At 41.0% G+C, this 20522-nt stretch overlaps 1 protein-coding gene across 1 annotated transcript in view; it reads right to left on the minus strand.

Annotated features, from left to right (window-relative positions):
- Nucleotides 1-20522, minus strand: part of itga9 (integrin, alpha 9) — a 153042-nt gene that overhangs the window by 122150 nt on the left and 10370 nt on the right. Inside the window, 6 exon segments of the mRNA XM_034184922.1 lie at nt 3231-3293; nt 3380-3465; nt 3547-3676; nt 11376-11395; nt 11398-11442; nt 18800-18923. Coding sequence (XP_034040813.1) covers nt 3231-3293; nt 3380-3465; nt 3547-3676; nt 11376-11395; nt 11398-11442; nt 18800-18923 — 468 coding nt within the window.

A 20522-nucleotide genomic window follows, 5' to 3' on the forward strand; every position in this document is an offset into this window, starting at 1 on the left:
GTTTAAAAGAAAATTGTGCATTAAAAAAGGCAACGGCTACTGACACAGTACTTTGTCATGAACGTAACCTTTTGTCTATTGACACAGCACCAATGAGATGCCGCCATTTCTTTTGTGCCAATGAGTTACATAAATCATTCTGCCCGTTCTGTCTGTTATTGACTTCTTACCCATTTAAAGTTTGAGAATAGGTCGAATAGGTTGAGAACAGAGAAGAGGTTCCATTTTCGGATTTAACACACTGTGGCACACGCTACTTATTGATACAGTACTGTGGCAGTGGAGTAATCGGATTGGGATTGGTTACAGTCTATGCTATGATGTAATGTGGAATATGACTGGCTCTGTGTCAGTAGACAAATGGAGGTCCTATTGACACAGTACTGTGGCAGTAGCCACTCCATTAAAAAAAAAGATGTGAGAGTCAGCATTCAGCTCCTCAGGTTCCCTTAGAATGCAGGAAAAAGGCTATAGATTTTTTAACACCCCACCCCACCCCACTGCCACCAACACCACCAACACCACCACCTGAAGCTAGAACTGCCACTGGTACTGTATATAACTGATGACTCTAGGAAATAAGAACAAGAATAAGAAAGAACTTTATTAATCCTGAAGAAAATTATACACTTATTTGATCTGATAGCACAATACTGTTTGGTCTTTATAGGAAATGTGGTATGTTATACAAATAATGAATGTTTATGAATTCAGTGGTACAAATATTTTATCAGATGAAAGCTGGAATGTACCATTCAACAAGTCGAAGTTGAGCTGAATGGTACATTCCAGTTTCACCAATTAAATACAAGGTCTGTTAGAAAAGTATCCGACCTTTTCATTTTTTTCAAAAACCATATGGATTTGAATCACGTGTGATTGCATCAGCCAAGCTTGAACCATTGTGCACATGCGTGAGTTTTTTCACGCCTGTCGGTTGCGTCATTCACCTGTGAGCAGGCTTTGTGTGAGCAGTGGTCCACCCCTCTCGTCGGATTTTTATTACGAATAAATGTCTGAACGATTTGGAGCTTTGCTGCATCAATTTTTTCCAGAAACTGTGAGAGACCTCCAGGTGGACACCATTCGGAAAATTCAAATGGCTTTGAGGGATGATTTTATGGGGATTACACAGATTAAGGAGTGCTCCAGTCAGTTTAAAGACCGCCCACAGCTGCTGAGAGCGCGCCGCGCTCCGAGCGCTGGTCAACAGGCTGAATCAACCAGATCATTTCCAACGTGAAGGCTTTGTTGATCCGGGACGTCGTCTGACTTACACAAAAATGGCAGGAGACGTGGACATCAGTACTTTTTCGGCACATTCCACTGTTACAGGAGTTTTTTCATGGAAAGAAAAACGGAGGATTGCGCCACCGTGCCGCTCATGGCACGGCACAAAAACATCACCGTGTTGGTTTCACAGGACGGCTTTGAGATGGCTTTCAGACGGCTGTCGGTGGGTTTTCAGTCGTGTGACTAACCGAGAAATTGTGCATGAGCTGGACATGCCAGAACATGTCCTGTGAGGCTTCATCACGGCGTTGCTTTGCGCCATGCGGCTCCACCGTGATGCGCGGAATTCCTCCGCACGTCTGTCTCAATGTGCCGAAAAAGTGCTGATGTCCACGTCTTCCGCAATTCCTGTGCTAGTCAGAGGACGTCCCGGATAAAACACAGCGTCCAGTTTGGAAATGAACAGCACATTCCACTGTTACAGGAGTTTTTGTCATCAAAAGAGGAACAGAGGAATTCCGCATGTCGCGGCAGTGCCGCATGGCGCAAAGCAACGCCGTGATGAAGCCTCACAGGACATGTTCTGGCATGTCCAGCTCATCCACAATTTCTCGGTTAGTCACACGACTGAAAACCCTCCGACAGCCGTCTGAAAGCCATCTCAAAGCTGTCCTGTGAGACCAACACTGAGGTGGTTTTGTGCTGCGCAGTGAGCGACACAGTGGTGCAATCCTCCGCTTGTCTTTCCATGAAAAAAAACTCCTGTAACAGTGGAATGTGCCGAAAAAGTACTGATGTCCACGTCTTCTGCCATTTTTGTGTAAGTCAGACGACGTCCCGGATCAACAAAGCCTTCACGTTGGAAATGATCTGGTTGATTCAGCCTGTTGACCAGCGCTCGGAGCGCGGCGCGCTCTCAGCAGCTGTGGGCGGTCTTTAAACCGGCTGGAGCACTCCTTATTCTGTGTAATCACCATAAAATCGTCCCTCAAAGCCATCTGAATTTTTCGAATGGTGTCCACCTGGAGGTCTCTCACAGTTTCTGGAAAAATTTGATGCAGCAAAGCTCCAAATCATTCAGACATTTATTCGCAATAAAAATCCGACGAGAGGGGTGGACCACTGCTCACACAAAGCCTGCTCACAGGCGAATGACGCAACCGACAGGCGTGAAAAAACTCACGCATGCGCAGCTTGGCTGATGCAATCACACGTGATTCAAATCCATATGGTTTTTGAAAAAAATAAAAAGGTCTGATACTTTTCTAACAGACCACGTATTTGTTCCATTGAAAGAATGTAAAAACATTCATTATTTGTTTTATATAACGGCTAAAATAGATCCTTGTCATTTGATATTTTATTAAGTCATAAACAACAGAAAAGGGACTTACATTTTGGTGTTTGTCACTGGTGCTTTGACATCAACAGTCCAACAAGAACTTTAAATAGAAGTCCAAAATTGTGCCCAGTCAACTTGGAAAAACAGTTAGATAGTTGAAAAATAATTCTGACGATGTAGTCTGTGATGCTGTGCACTGACTTCATGTATCCACCCCCCAAAAAAAGACTTCAGTCCAGTGAAAAATCACGTCAGAAATTAGTCCAGCTCTTTATCCTAACTTCATCCTAACAGATCTTCATGCCTCCAGAGGGCTTAGAGCACAGTGCATTTGTTTATTTTTTGTGTGTTACAGAATTAGCAGCGTCAATTAGCTCCTTCAAATCGTCGTCCGTCAGCAAAACAAACTCCACCATATTTAGCTAATCGCCGCCCCCACTAGTGGGCGGGGGTCGCAGCGTCCAATGGTACAAAACATATGGAACCACATTTGCACGGTAAATGGAACCAAATTACACACTAAATGCAACGCAACACAAATGCGACAAATAATCCATGTCACGTGACATACAAAGCACCAATCAAATGACAAGGATCCACTCAGCCGTTATATAAAAGACCTTTGGAACAATATTTGCTCACATATGAACCATACCATTTTCCCTGAGGCTTGAAAACTCTTCACCATGGACGTGCCATCAAGTTTAAAAATGTAAACCTATGCAGAAAGAAAGAAAAAAACAATCAGTGTAGCCAGCGACACAACAGCTGTCAATTTTCAGAAAAAACCCCAGAGGTTCCTACTTTTCCAGTGCCGCTGTGCTGCGGCGCCCCTGCAGCAATGTCTATTAGATTAGGAGAGGAGAAATGTCCGGCAGTCACAGCGTAGCCTGAAAGACACAGACGCACATCAGTTAGAGTACCGTTATGTTGGTGACATGTAAAGAAAAAGCCTCACAGCGATCTCTCACCAAGGTAACTGTATCTGTGGGAGTCTACTTCTTCTTTGTTTGGACTGTAGAAGGTGTCAGAAGTCAGGTTGTACACTTTGAGTGTTCCCGTCCAGTAGTATGACCCTGGTGCCCCCATCACCACCAGCTCCTGAAACGAGCAGCACCGGGGTTTAAAATACTACCTGTGAATACAGCAAACTGAAGAAAAGAAAATGTCCTGCTGGGTAAACGTCTGGTTAACCAACAACCGCAGGTTGTTTGGAGCTATCTGCTGGTGACCACACAGCCAGACATCATGCGAGCTGAAGCTGACTCCTTTGTTGTGATGAGGAATTTAAAACGGCAATAACTGTAAAATGCGTTTTACACAGCTTCTTGTTTTTTGCTTTAAGAACAAAGACATCCTGTTTCAAAAGTGTCTCCGTGAGCGTCAACTACGAGCCATGAAAATCAGCCCGTCTCAAAGAGTGCGAGTCACCACTGATAAAAACTAAACACAGTGACGATCTGACTGATCCGCGCGCGCTCTGCCGTGGTGTGAAACATCTGTGAACCACCAGGTGTGTGGATCATAGTTCAGACAAGGATAACGTTTAACAGATGGACATCATGCTTTTAAATTCCTTACATTCTTTCACAAAGGATTTGCTAGAATGCTTTAACATCAGCACAGTGTTTTAAAATAACTACTCGTGCTACTGTGCTGTGGAACCCAACTTTTCACTGGACCCACCTTCGCATAATGGGATAAGGTCAGGTCTACGAGCATGCATTAGTGCCTTGCATCACCACCCTAGGTCCTGGTTGGCAACCATGCAGAAAGTGCATATCAATCACCTCCATCACAGTGATGTGATAAAGGTGATGCTCACCGGGTAAAGACATGAGTCTTTATTGGGTGATGGGATCCTCGTCACCGAGGCTCATACAGTAGTGTTCAGAATAATAGTAGTGCTATGTGACTAAAAAGATAAATCCAGGTTTTGAGTATATTTCTTATTGTTACATGGGAAACAAGGTACCAGTAGATTCAGTAGATTCTCACAAATCCAACAAGACCAAGCATTCATGATATGCACACTCTTAGGCTATGAAATTGGGCTATTAGTAAAAAAAAGTAGAAAAGGGGGTGTTCACAATAATAGTAGCATCTGCTGTTGACGCTACAAACTCAAAACTATTTATGTTCAAACTGCTTTTTTAGCAATCCTGTGAATCACTAAACTAGTATTTAGTTGTATAACCACAGTTTTTCATGATTTCTTCACATCTGCGAGGCATTAATTTTGTTGGTTTGGAACCAAGATTTTGCTCGTTTACTTGGTGCTTGGGGTCATTGTCTTGTTGAAACACCCATTTCAAGGGCATGTCCTCTTCAGCATAAGGCAACATGACCTCTTCAAGTATTTTGACATATCCAAACTGATCCATGATACCTGGTATGCGATATATAGGCCCAACACCATAGTAGGAGAATCATGCCCATATCATGATGTTTGCACCACCATGCTTCACTGTCTTCACTGTGAACTGTGGCTTGAATTCAGAGTTTGGGGTTCGTCTCACAAACTGTCTGCGGCCCTTGGACCCAAAAAAGAACTATTTTACTCTCATCAGTCCACAAAATATTCCTCCATTTCTCATTAGGCCAGTTGATGTGTTCTTTGGTAAACTGTAACCTCTTCTGCACATGTCTTTTATTTAACAGAGGGATTTTGCAGGGGGATTCTTGCAAATAAATTAGCTTCACACAGGCGTTTTCTAACTGTCACAGCACTTACAGGGAACTCCAGACTGTCTTTGATCATCCTGGAGCTGATCAATGGGTGAGCCTTTGTCATTCTGGTTATTCTTCTATCCATTTTGATGGTTGTTTTCCGTTTTCTTCCACGCGTCTGTTTTTTTGTCCATTTTAAAGCATTGGAGATCCTTGTAGATTAACAGCCTATAATTTTTTGCACCTGCATATAAGTTTTCCCTTCTCCAATCAACTTTTTAATCAAACTATGCTGTTCTTCTGAACAATGTCTTGAATGTCCCATTTTCCTCAGGCTTTCAAAGAGAAAAGCTTGTTCAACAGGTGCTGGCTTCATCCTTACATAGGGGACACATGATTCACACCTGTTTGTTCCACAAAATTGACCAACTCACTGACTAAATGCCACACTACTATTATTTGAACACCCCCCTTTTCTACTTTTTTTACTAATAGCCCAATTTCATAGCCTTAAGAGTGTGCATATCATGAATGCCTGGTCTTGTTGGATTTGTGAGAATCTACTGAATCTACTGGTACCTTGTTTCCCATGTAACAATAACAAATATACTCAAAACCTGGATTAATCTTTTTAGTCACATAGCACTACTATTATTCTGAACACTACTGTACATGGTGTATGATGCTCAGAGAAGCACATCACACATCCATAATGTTGATGCTGCCATGCCTAAGTAGCCATTCATTTATAACAAAGTCCTTCTAAAGCCTCATTTCCACCGAACGGTTCAGGTCAGTGCGGCACGGTATGGTACGGGTTGGAACAGTTAGGTCTGATTTGTCTTGCATTTCCACCACCAGCAGTAGCTTTTGTTTGGTTGTTAGGGAATGTAGCACATCATCGAGAGCGTGTATGCTGTTGCATGGCCTCACCCCTCCACACGGAGTTCACACAGTGTAATTTTAATTTTTTATTTTTTTATTGAATTGAATTGAATTTTAGTCTTGGTGGATCATGGGATTTCTTTTCATCATGTGCAGAATGCTGAAGAGTCGACTGATGCCTGTGGTAAACGCTGACGTGAACAAATGAGGCACTGTGACTCTTTCAACTTTTAAAATAAGCTAATTTTCTTGTTGTGGAACAAAGTGCCAGTGTCCTTTGGTTCAGGCTGAGAAATGCACCGGAGCAGACAAACACAGAGGGACTTCTTTAAAAACGTTACATTTCTTCAGCTACGACAAGGAACTTAAGTATTTCCAGGAGTTGTTTCCCCAAAATAAGGAGGCTTTATATGGATAGGTTTTTATCAGGCTGTGATGATGAAGCCCACTGAAACGATGTAACTGGTAAGATTAAGACTTTATATTTACTCCGTGTTGAATGGTTTTAATATTTGAAATAGTCTGAACTGTTCGTGTGACAAAGGGTGCCAAAAAAGTAGTACAGTACGGGTCGGCTATTTTGGTACCCGTTCCTAAACCTGGATGTAGAAACTCACAAAATAGCGTGCTGTACCGACCTGGACCACTCGGTGGAAACGGGGCTTAATTGTACCCAAGGATCTTCTGCGCCTTAGGTAAAGGTCCAAGTCTCACAACCATACAGTATTAACACAAGAAGCATCAGGAAGACTTGGAATTTCATTCTCCTGCAAAGATATTGACATTGTCAAACACCTCTGTCCAGCAATCTCATGACTCCATAAGTTCTTCCTGGGCATCTCGCTACCTCAAAAGCCTTCCTTGTGATATGAATGTCACTACAGAGATAGGTGAATCTCTCAACAGATTCAACACTTTCACTACATAAAAAGACACACTTCTGATGGCTGAGTCTAGGAAGTCACTAAAAGCTTGGATCTGAGTCTTGATCCAGGACAATGGCAAACCCAGGCACTCCAAGTCTTTACTCGAGTGCTGCAACCAGGGTATCCATAACAAAGATTGCAGCATCATCTGCATTATCAAGGTCAGTAAAGCTTTCCTTTCAAGAAAAGCACCTAAGCCACTCCTCTCCACACCCTAACCAACACAGAGTCCATGCAAGCACAGAACACAGCAAGAGGCATGTGTACCTGACAAATACCAGAACTGACTTCTTGGATGTGAAAGCAGATTGTACCAGTTGCCGAGCAGCAAGTAAGAAGTACTGAATCCTATTCAGAATGACTCTTGGAGTAACCTGCCTGGCACAGAGAGCAGTGTAATACCCCTGTAGTTGTTGTGAACCAGGCTATGACACCTTCCTTTCCAGAGGGAAACAAGTCCTTTCTGCCAGTGTATTAGTTTGATACCTGTCCCACAAATGGAAACAATGATTGTGCACAAAGCATTAGCACCTATGTGAAATAGTTCAGTAATGGTACCATAAATTCTCTATGCTTTATTTGTCCTCAGCTGTTTCACCACCTTTGTAAACTCACAGTGTGGTGTGAGTGGTGGATCAGCCAACAAAACCATGATGTGCTATCCAGAAACTCTTTTTTTATATGCATTTTTATATCAATTTATATGGAAAAAAAATCATATAACCCTAATAATCAGTTTGTGCTCACCTCAGCATGTGCATATGACACTATGTTGTACACATGCTCCATTCAGTTCTCTAAAATGTAAGGCTACAGCTGTGCAGAAGCTTTTCAAAGGTTGTTTGTATCACATTAAAACAAATCAGCCTCTTAACTACTGGTCTTCAGCCTGAGCTCCAACTTTGCTGAATCATAAAGACTCAAAAAAATGATTCAACTGTATCGCCGACTATTTTGTCACTTAAGTCACCATTTCTGACTGGATACAACTGAAATCATGTGAAGATTCATTCTTTTTTGTAGTTTATAACAATGCAATTTGAACATTTTGGTGGGTTTGGGCAAACTGTATCACTTTGGCTTCTAGAAACTAATAACAGATTTTTTTTCTGGCATTTTATATTATATTAATTTATAAAGTCCCTTTGGCTGCTCCCTTGTTTTGTACTTTGGGTTTGCAGCAACAGGGGACAACGGTTGCTATGCTGCCAACTACATGGGGCCAAAATAGACAAGAGGTCTGTTTTATGCAAATGCTAAGTGGTGAGACACGGCAAGTCAGTGTGACATCAGCTGGCTGCTCACTCAAACCAAATAATCCAATATCGCGGAAAACTCTATGAAACAGCTTATTTATGTGTAAATCTAATATGCTTGGCATTTTTCTCATATATTTTGTAAACATTGTGAGAAATAAACACTTCTTAATCTAAAAACACTGTTTTGTATACAGATAACACCTCTAAGTGATTTACAAGACATTTATAGATATGTTAGCATGCTAACTAGCAATACAGAAACATCACTGTGAAAGAAGTTTGACTAAAACAAACCAAGTGAACTTTGAATCCATTAATCAGTGAATATTGAAGTAAAAACTTATAGTGAGACGATCAGGTTTTTATGTCCTTTATGTATAACAAAACTGCCTTGCTGTGCATGATTTCTGTGGCACGGCTGCAAGAGTGTAGGCTACTGGCTGTGAACATAAAAGATCTTTATTTTCTCTCCCCTTTTTCCTCCTCTCTGGTCACCAGGTCTCTTTTGCTGAGAGAAGGCTGATCTTAGACAGAAGCGCTGGCTCACTGTTGTTTGTGATTGCCTTTGAATTTATTCAGAAATATCATTAGCTGTCAGTGTACTAGCGTCAAAACTAAAAGTTATCGGTTTAGCTTTTAGCTGAATTTACCAATTTTTTTTAGGTGGTTTATTGGTTTAGCTTTATAAAAATTTACTTTTCAGTTAGCGGATTAATTGTTATCAAAGCTAACTTTTTGGTTAGCTGTAGCCACCACTGATAAGCAGGGGTGGTAGCCAAGTGCTTCGTGCACTTGGTTCTAGTGCAGAAGGTTCCCAGTTCGAATCCCACCCCTGCCACATTTCTCCATGTAATGAGGATTTGCGTCAGGAAGGGCATCCGGCATAAAACCTGTGCCAATTCAATATGCAGATCAAATTAATTAAAAATTGAAAGAAATTCTTGGTTGCAACCCCAGTTTGAATGTCTCCAAGATTTATGAAAATTAAGTAAGGTATATCTTATATATTATATTCCAATTCTAAGGTGGAACTATGGTAGTATACTAAGGTATATCTAAAAAGGAAGAGTAAAATACAAGAGTAGAAAAGAGTAGAGTCGAGCCACTTAGGTGCCTGGTCTTGAGAAGCAGGGATGGTAGGTTGAAAAGCTTTTATATCCCATGGGAACTCTCCCTACCCACCCAAGCGGCTCAAGAAAAAAGTATATATAATAATAAATAATAAGACATAAGAAAGATAAGACATCATATATATAACTTATATTTAAATATTAAGGGTAATAACATATACAATAAATAAATATGACTTATGATTGGAACTGACACAGCCACAGTTCATAGCTGAGAGACTGAATCAAATACACAGATATTTTTCACTTGAATTTCTTTATTATGCTATATATTGACTGACAGACTTAGTTCTGACTGTAGTTTTTGTAGTTTGTGTAGTCAACACTGAAGGTGGGAAATCAAATGGAATGTTTGAAAGCATTTGTTTTGAATCAGATGGTGATGTCCTTGAAGCCCTAATCAGCAGATGCTGCTTCCTTTCAATATGGACTCTGAATCAATATTTGAAATAGGTTTCAAAATATTCCAAAGCAGTGTTTTGAGTTAGTCGTCGCAGTCCTGACAAAAAGTCCTATGGCACTATCCCAAGCACATGTTCTATCTCATGTTAATTCTGCTTTAGTTTCTCGTTCAGACCTATATTTCAGCTTTATTTGCATCATCTCCCCGCGGTTGCTAGCTGTTAGCTGGTGAGAGCTAACGACCTGGCTCCTGTTCAGGAGGCAGCAAACTACATGTGAGTTCAACAACAGCTGTTCAGAATTTTCAACAATTTATCCAGCATCCCATGAACATCCGTAACTTGTCATATGATGCTCCCGTGAAGGCGGGTTCCTCCAAGAACCATCTTGCAGGTGTCAGACACATTTATAGGATAGGCAAACCAAACTTACTCTTTCGAATGTTCTGATGCATCAAACTTCAAGAAATGCAGTAGAGTTTGTCCTCAGAACATGCTCTGTTAATATGGTAAGTTACAAAATGATTGAATTTATTGTTTTTGAGATATTGTCCGCACAACCAGGCTGGGATAGACTCACTCACTCAACCACTTATCAGCATTTTTGCTGCCCAAGCCTTGCACTTTTGCCAGCTCAGGAATTAAAACAAATTCTCAAAAAAGATGAAAATGACATGACTGAAACACAGATAGATTCACAAATCATGTCATTAACACTCTTAAAAGTAGAAGGATATTTGACTGTTGTGCAAATAATCTGTTTTCACAACAGATTTTTGAGCCACTGGCGCAGCTCAAAGTTTAAATGATATTTACCAAAGGTAAACATCAGACCCCTAAAACCTCAACAGGAGCAGAACACTGACTTTACAGAACATTACTTCACAGTATGCTGTGTCACACGTGTGTACGTGTGTATGTCCTTGGGTGAACATGAGTGTAATTTGAGAACTAAAAAGCAGCCATACTGAAGACGCCGCTCACACACAACATAAGGAACTTATTATTTTGCTAATTTATATTAAATAAAACTGGTCAAATATGCATTTATTTAACTTTTTTTGCCCCTTGTGTGCACATGTCCTCCTCTCATGCAATTCTCACATATATTTATCTTTAAAACTATTCCACCTCTTCACCAGCCTTACATTTATGATGTTAGTGTGATGTCATACCCCAAACCAAACCCACCAAGTCGACTGCAAACCTGCCTTACATGCCTCACTATGTGTATCTATGTTACAGAAGGAAGGCAACGTGTTTTCTTCAAATGCTATCGAGTGGAACCACAACAGAGGTCACTTGAGGTCACGCCTGTCATCTTATAACACCTGCTGACATTATTAGGCATTACAGGATGCTGTGTTCATAAAATACTGAGGATACATTAAAGTAATGTGACTTTAGCAAGACATTTGACATTTAAAAAAAAAATAGAAGAAAATCAGCTGTGTGTCCAAAAATAAGGACAGATTAATAGACACATGGCATCAAATAGATCAAAATGAAGAACACACATGTGTACTGACCTCCGTAAAGACTCCTGCTATCCTGCTTGGCAAGAGCCGTGTTCTTCACCATACTTCTGCTTATAGTCTGCAAGAAAAAACAAACCACAAATTATTTCACTGTGTGCCTGAGCCAGCATTTACTGGAGGCTTTGCTGCATTCCATATGGAGTTAGTCAAAGTCCCAGTCCCATCCAGGGGGAATCTGGGGGCTGAAAACATGCTTAGTAAAGAGGTGCAACATTGCATTCAAGAAGACCTTTCAGCCATATGCGAGGGTGCATGATGCTCTCAGTTTACAAAAATATGGAGCATGGACCAATGCACCATGCATGCACAGTAAACAAGGACCCGTGCACATCTGCCTGGTTCCTCCTACACTGTCGTCAAAAAGGAGTGTGTGAGGATGGGAGATCCGGGCGTGAGGCTGCAAATAAGGGGTAAAATATAAATACATAGCTCTTATTAATACATCAAAACATAGGAAAAGCACATTTGCAAGTTACATTTTTTTCATCAAAGTAAACATCAAAATTACATCAACTAAGGAGATACATGTCTGATGGCTGAGTTCAAAGATCTACGTCATTCAAAACCTACACTCAACAAAAATATAAAAGCAACACTTTTGGTTTTGCTCCCATTTTGTATGAGATGAACTCAAAGATCTAAAACTTTTTCCACATACACAATATCACCATTTCCCTCAAATATTGTTCACAAACCATTTTAAATCTGTGATAGTGAGCACTTCTCCTTTGCTGAGATAATCCATCCCACCTCACAGGTGTGCCATATCAAGATGCTGATTAGACACCATGATTAGTGCACAGGTGTGCCTTAGACTGTCCACAATAAAAGGCCACTCTGAAAGGTGCAGTTTTGTTTATTGGGGGGACACCAGTCAGTATCTGGTGTGACCACCATTTGCCTCATGCAGTGCAACACATCTCCTTCGCATAGAGTTGATCAGGTTGTCAATTGTGCCTGTGGAATGTTGGTCCACTCCTCTTCAATGGCTGTGTGAAGTTGCTGGATATGGCAGGAACTGGTACACGCTGTCGTATACGCCGGTCCAGAGCATCCCAAACATGCTCAATGGGTGACATGTCCAGTGAGTATGCCGGCCATGCAAGAACTGGGACATTTTCAGCTTCCAAGATCTGTGTACACATCCTTGCAACATGGGGCCGTGCATTATCCTGCTGCAACATGAGGTGATGTTCTTGGATGTATGGCACAACAATGGGCCTCAGGATCTTGTCACGGTATCTCTGTGCATTCAAAATGCCATCAATAAAATGCACATGTTCTTCGTCCATAACAGACGCCTGCCCATACCATAACCCCACCGCCACCATGGGCCACTCGATCCACAACATTGACATCAGAAAACCGCTCACCCACACGATGCCACACACGCTGTCTGCCATCTGCCCTGGGCAGTGTGAACCGGGATTCATCCATGAAGAGAACACCTCTCCAACATGCCAAACGCCAGCGAATGTGAGCATTTGCCCACTCAAGTCGGTTACGACGACGAACTGGAGTCAGGTCGAGACCCCGATGAGGACGACGAGCATGCAGATGAGCTTCCCTGAGACGGTTTCTGACAGTTTGTTGCAGAAATTCTTTGGTTATGCAAACCGATTGTTTCAGCAGCTGTCCGAGTGGCTGGTGTCAGACGATCTTGGAGGTGAACATGCTGGATGTGGAAGTCCTGGGCTGGTGGGGTTACACGTGGTCTGCGGTTGTGAGGCTGGTTGGATGTACTGCCAAATTCTCTGAAACGCCTTTGGAGACGGCTTATGGTAGAGAAATGAACATTCAATACACGAGCAACAGCTCTGGTTGACATTCCTGCTGTCAGCATGCCAATTGCACGCTCCCTCAAATCTTGCGACATCTGTGGGCATTGTGCTGTGTGATAAACTGCACCTTTCAGAGTGGCCTTTTATGTGGGCAGTCTAAGGCACACCTGTGCACTAATCATGGTGTCTATCAGCATCTTGATATGGCACACCTGTGAGGTGGGATGGATTATCTCAGCAAAGGAGAAGTGCTCACTATCACAGATTTAGACTGGATTGTGAACAATATCTGAGGGAAATGGTGATATTGTGTATGTGGAAAAAGTTTTAGATCTTTGAGTTAATCTCATACAAAATGGGAGCAAAACCAAAAGTGTTGCGTTTATATTTTTGTTGAGTGTAGATCTTAGGCTTGATCCAGGACTGCAATCAGGGTATCCATTGATTCCATAAAGCTCACAGCATCGTCTGCAAACTCAAGTCACCAACAAAAGGACCAAAGCTGCTGGTTTGCACAATTCCACCAAACACAGAGTCCATGCATACATAGAACATTGTGGGAGCTAGAACACATCCCTGATGAACACCAGTATTCATTGACAAAAATTCAGAGATTGTGCCCCGTTCCACACTGGCTATGATGACCAGCAACTTGATGGGGATCCTGTGAATTCTCAGGATCTTCCAGAGTGTTTCTGTGTAGGCTCTCAGTAGTCCAGGTGGTTTCCATAGTAGAGAAGCTTGAATCTTCGACTGGACTGAGTTGCTTGATGCGAGGACATTTCGCTTCAAATCGCAGAAGCTTCCTCAGCTAAAATTCTTGCTCTGGTAGTCTAACTTCTGTTTCGACTCTTTTTCTCTACAAGAGTCAAGACAGAAGTCAGACTACCACAGCAAGAATTTTAGCTGAGGAAACTTCTGCGATTTGAAGCGAAACGTCCTCGCATCAAGCAACCCAAACTAGTTGAAGATTCAAGCTTCTCTACGATGTCCCAGAGTGTTTTTTCAGTAAACAAATGGGAGGAAATTTTGAAAGCTTTATCTTTTATTTTTTATTTTTTTCACAGTTCCAGACAAATCATTTTTCTAATAGTAGATACAGCTGGGAATGCTCACAGACCAACCATTGGACAATAGCCTATCAATGTACTCGGCTGAGTGTTTTAAGTGTTAAGTTTGTAGAACATTAATCACGGCTGTTCTTTTGAGCTGAGAAAGAAGCGCTAAGAAAATGAATTAGTGCATCAACATATGGATTTATGAAAATACAGAATTTGGAATTTAACCTGATAACGATCATGCTAAAGCATTATTTTGCAGTAAGGTTCAGCATTAATGTGTTACAGAAAGCTTTACTAGATGTGATACTACAACCCCTGGCAAGAATTATGGAATCACTGGCCTTGGAGGATGTTCATTCAGTTGTTTAATTTTGTAGAAAAAAAGCAGATCACAGACATGACACAAAACTAAAGTAATTTCAAATGGCAACTTTCTGGCTTTAAGAAACACTATAAGAAATCAAGAAAAAAAGATTGTGGCAGTCAGTAACGGTTACTTTTTTAGACCAAACAGAGGAAAAAAATATGGAATCACTCAATTCTGAGGAAGAAATTATGGAATCACCCTGTAAATTTTCATCCCCAAAACTAACACCTGCATCATATCAGATCTGCTCGTTAGTCTGCATCTAAAAAGGAGTCAACACACCTTGGAGAGCTGTTGCACCAAGTGGACTGACATGAATCATGGCTCCAACACGAGAGATGTCAATTGAAACAAAGGAGAGGATTATCAAACTCTTAAAAGAGAGTAAATCATCACGCAATGTTGCAAAAGATGTTGGTTGTTCACAGTCAGCTGTGTCTAAACTCTGGACCAAATACAAACAACATGGGAAGGTTGTTAAAAGCAAACATACTGGTAGACCAAGGAAGACATCAAAGCATCAAGACAGAAAACTTAAAGCAATATGTCTCAAAAATCGAAAAATGTACAACAAAACAAATGAGAAACGAATGGGAGGAAACTGGAGTCAACGTCTGTGACCGAACTGTAAGAAACCGCCTAAAGGAAATGGGATTTATATACAGAAAAGCTAAACAAAAGGCATCATTAACACCTAAACAGAAAAAAACAAGGTTACAATGGGCTAAGGAAAAGCAATCGTGGACTGTGGATGACTGGATGAAAGTCATATTCAGTGATGAATCTCGAATCTGCATTGGGCAAGGTGATGATGCTGGAACTTTTGTTTGGTGCCTTTCCAATGAGATTTATAAAGATGACTGCCTGAAGAGAACATGTAAATTTCCACAGTCATTGATGATATGGGGCTGCATGTCAGGTAAAGGCACTGGGGAGATGGCTGTCATTACATCATCAATAAATGCACAAGTTTATGTTGATATTTTGGATGGATGTTTGGGGATGATGAAATCATTTTTCAAGATGATAATGCATCTTGCCATAGAGCAAAAACTGCAAAAACATTCCTTGCAAAAAGACACATAGGGTCAATGTCAATGAGCAGATCTGATTTGATGCAGGTGTTAATTTGGGGGATGAAAATGTACAGGGTGATTCCATAATTTTTTCCTCAGAATTGAGTGATTCCATATTTTTTTTCCTCTGCTTGGTCTAAAAAAGTAACCGTTACTGACTGCCACAATCTTTTTTTCTTGATTTCTTACAGTGTTTCTTAAAGCCAGAAAGTTGCCATTTGAAATGACTTTAGTTTTGTGTCATGTCTGTGATCTGCTTTTTTTCTACAAAATTAAACAACTGAATGAACATCCTCTGAGGCCGGTGATTCCATAATTTTTGCCAGGGGTTGTAGCTTTAAAGATACGCTTTACTACTCCTGTTTTCTTCAACACCTGTGTGCCATGAAAGACAACAGACAGCAGAGGATTATGGGAGCACAGACAATCACTTGGGCATTAATGTCTGAAAATGGGCACATATATCCACCACCACCACAAATAAACATGTTTTCCTTTCATTTGAGTTCCACCTCAGATACCGAATAGATTTTTTGAGGCATTTAAAGAATGAAATTCTTTAAATTTCTAATTCTTTAAAAAAAAACAACTTTCTTTTTAACATTGCAAGATGAGGTGCTTAGGATGTTGGCAGAGACAAACACTTTAATGAGTGCTGTTGTGGTTTTTTTTTTTTTTTTTTTTTTGAAGAGAAAGTACGTTTTAGGTATTTTAAAGGGTGGAATTTGGGCATCACAACAAGAAAAGCTGCGTGCAACTTTTAACAACCTGGAGTGCAAATGGAAATGATTTAGTGTGGACATAAATAAGCCAAATGTACACACATTTTCCTTGTCCATTTTGCAATAAATGTGCATCTTGTTTTCTTTTGTTTTGTTTTTCATCTTGACATTTGATCAGTTCTATCCAAAACTGAACCAATTTATTCTTGATTAATAAACAAACATTCCACCATGTTTACCACTATATTTGCTCCAAGCTCTTCAAGTTGGACAGTTATGACATTGGACCCCGTCTTGACAGTGTTGTCCACATGGCACAAAACATGTGGTACATATGCTTTTGGAGCATGTCCACCTTCACATTATCACACAGATGGTGCTAAATCTCCATACTGACCAGAGCACTGTGCACAAAGGAGATGGCCTAAGTATTCCCATGATTCAGGGGCTTGTTGTAAGATGTCCATGAAATCAACCAATCAGAGTGTCACCTGTCACTAGGGGTGGAATGATACATTGTGTATTGTGATTATCATGATAAAGCTATCATTGGGCCAGTATCAAACTGTATCTTTTTTTAAATGAGCATCATAGTACCATGAAAAGTCAACTACTGCACGGAAGAATTAATAAAGTTATGCAGAAGACACATAAATGATTTTATAAAATTTACAAATATGAAACAAATAACATCAAGGATTACAGTTTATACTTCAGAATCAATTGTCTTTAAAGTTAAACATTTACCACTGATTAAGTTCTAGATAATTAGTGTGAGCAGCGATGTAATTAGGTATTGTGATATATATCAAACCGTGACAGATGTATTGCGATATGTATCATATCACTGAGCTACTGCATTGTTCAACCCCAACATGTCACAATGTATAAACCAGAGTGTGCCAGGTTTACAGCAGCGTGGTAGCAAGCAGAACCAAGTAGCAGACTTTCTGACAAGGAAAGATATTTGCATACACAAAGTTTGCACACCACAAGCAAGAGTAGCAATAAATAAATAATAACCTGGAAGTGTACTTTCTGCTATATCATTGGAACAAGATGGAACAAGACCACTTGCCTCCACTGCCATTTGTGAAGCTTACTCACTGACCAGCATGCATAAATGGAATTCATGGAAGGCTTAGGAAAGAGAGAGAGAGAAAACGACAGCCCACACCAAGATGGGTCACTTACAGCACTGTTACCAGTAAGGTAAAAACTGTTTACTTTTCAGCTGTGGTGCCAATGGAGGAAGTGTGTGAGTTGCTTTCTTTGTGTTATGGTTGCGCTGTGTGAAGACTATTTGTAATGTGTTTTTTTTTTTCATTGTAGCACAGGTTGTTACACATATAAGCATTGTACTGCATTATTAGCAATGTATTTTTAGCTTCCTTTCAAAACGCATTTATTTAAAGTTCGGAACCCGTTCAAAAACTTAATCCTTCCCATTTATCCACTCGGTCTCAACACAGCTCCAGCTGTGGGGAGGGGAAAAAAGTGACATTAAAATATTGTGGAAACCAGAGTTATTAATTCTTTGTTTTTTCTATTAGTTATTACTTTTATTTTGATGACAATATTTGTGATTTTGTTGCACTATGAGCGATTGTGCATACTTGTGTGCACAGTGTGGATGCTTACTGGACCCACCATGTGAGGGTTTCTAACTCTTGCATTGGTTAAACAACACAACTCCACCTCGCAGTACTTTAGAACAGGATTTACCTGCTCTGTGGCAAGAATGTATTCTGGTCTCAGATGAGATGAATGTGCCAGCTCAGTGCATGACCACATCTCACTTTTCGATTAACATGCTCACATGAGCACAAGTAAACATAGGCGCTGGATGCAAAACCTGAGACACTAGCAATAACACTTGTGTTGTACCAGCGGGAAGATAGGGCCCATTAGTTTGATCCCTCAAGGTCAAAGGTCATATGGCCAATAGAAAGGTGATGTATGATTTCATATTAGTCTCTTGGCTGACCCGCAATTATTCCACCAAATTTGGTCCAATTGGATCAACATGCTTTGAGTCATTTTGTTCACTCACAGACAGACACACAGGACCCAAAACAACACTCTCACATGCGCTCCAGCTGTGCACAGATGGAACAACTGTCAGTACACCACGTGTGCCCATCAAACCAGTACAGGCTCACAAGCAACAAAGTGGTTTTGCTGGACTGAGAAAAAAATGAACATACAAGGCTGTCCAATGTCAGAATACCAGTCAGAACCCAAGTGAAGGAGAGAAACCAAACCTGACAGTACCAGCAGCAGAGACCATGTATCACAAGAACCTCCACCCACAGGTGAGAGTGCACACACTAGTAAACATTAACACGCACAGAAGGAACATCCAGGCCAAGCGTCACTGTTTGGTCACCACAGGGCCGATACTCTACCTTCATAACAAGGGATGAGGGGTCGGGTCCTGCCCTGAAGGCCTGAAGGAATGATGGAGCAGTACCCGTGAGGAAGGATGTGCTCTGAGTCGTAGTAGACATTTTTCCAACGATGAGCACACGCCTGCAGGAGAAGTCGACACAGAATCCAAAGTCAAACACATTTTTACTCTGAGCAAAAACACATCAGATACAACAGACACATCTACCACGCTGTTTACGTCGCTTTTTCATCAAAGCGGAGTCGCCGTGTCTCTGTGGCGGATGATCGTCAGTGAGAGGGGCAATCCGACTCTAACTGTAACAGCCGTGGTCTGTGGTGTGAAAATAACTGAGCCTCAGCTTAAGATCTGTGTTTATCAAACAGCATTTAATGAGCAGGAAGAAGACGGTCATAAGACTAAAGACACATCAGCGTCACTCAGTTTAACAAAGTTCTTAGTCCACTGAATATGTGTTGGACTTCATGTGCATTAATCATTAAGAAATACTCTGGAGGAGGCAGTTCTCAAAAACTCAGTGACCGTGCAAAAGGAACAGAGAGGGAAGCCACAAAGACACCCACAACAACACTGATTACACGTCGGTGGACGTGGTTGGAGAAACTGTGCGCAGTGCACATTTTGTATGTTGCATCACCAGTAATACAGCTTCATGTTGGAGCTGAGCAGAAAAGACCTTGTTGCAAGAAAACAGATCAAATCTAGAACTGTGTGTTAAACGGAGTGCATTTCGTTAGTACTTTTCCCTTCCAAAGCAGATACTGATAGAGCGCTTTACGGTGCCTCACTTTCACCCATCGATGTCAGAATGCTGCTGTGGAATGCACTCATCTGCACTTCGAGAGCAACTTGGGAATCGAGTGATTAATCCTTAATGAGTTTCCAACTATCATCTCCCCAGTAAAGGCCTAATCAAGCTGTATCCTGTTGGACTGTGTAGGCTTTTTTCCAATCACAGCCACTGATCCCTGTAACTCCTTCAGAGTTGTCATGGGTGTCTCAGTGGATTCCCTCACTAGTCTCCTTCTTGCACAGTGACTACGTTTCTGAGAACTGCTTTCTCCAGACAAATTTGTGAACAATACCATACTGTTTGTACATAGTTCTTAAATGATTGATGTAAATGAAATCCAAGACATATTCACTGACTTGGAAATGTTCATGTATCCATCCCCTGACTTGTCGAAAAAGAAAACTTTCTATGAAAGCCATGATCTGTATTAAAAATAACAATCATATTTAGTTTGTCCAAATACGTACGGCCTATTAAAACTGAGGAGCAATGTATGCAAATATGTTTTATGAAACCCATTAAATTAAAACTGGATATCTACACTACAAGCACATATTAACTGCTTTATTTTATGGTAAATGGTCCACATTTATATAGCGCTTTTCCATCTGCATCAGATGCTCAAAGCGCTTTACAATAATGCCTCACATTCACCCCAATGTCAGGCTGCTGCCATACAAGGCGCTCACAACACACTGGGAGCAATAAAGGGAATTATAGGCCTTGCCCAAGGGCCCTTAGTGATTTTCCAGTCAGGCGGGGATTTGAACCCATGATCTTCTGGACTCAAGCCCAACACCTACCACTAGACCATCACCTCCCCTTTTAAATTTTAATTCCATTGTGGTGGTGTACAGAGGCAAAATTAGAAAACTTGTGTTACTGTTCAAATAATTATGGACCTTCATGTACACTAGGTTGCTAAAAA

The sequence above is a fragment of the Thalassophryne amazonica genome, chromosome 13 (genome assembly GCF_902500255.1).
Source record: "Thalassophryne amazonica chromosome 13, fThaAma1.1, whole genome shotgun sequence".
Lineage (NCBI taxonomy): Eukaryota > Metazoa > Chordata > Actinopteri > Batrachoidiformes > Batrachoididae > Thalassophryne > Thalassophryne amazonica.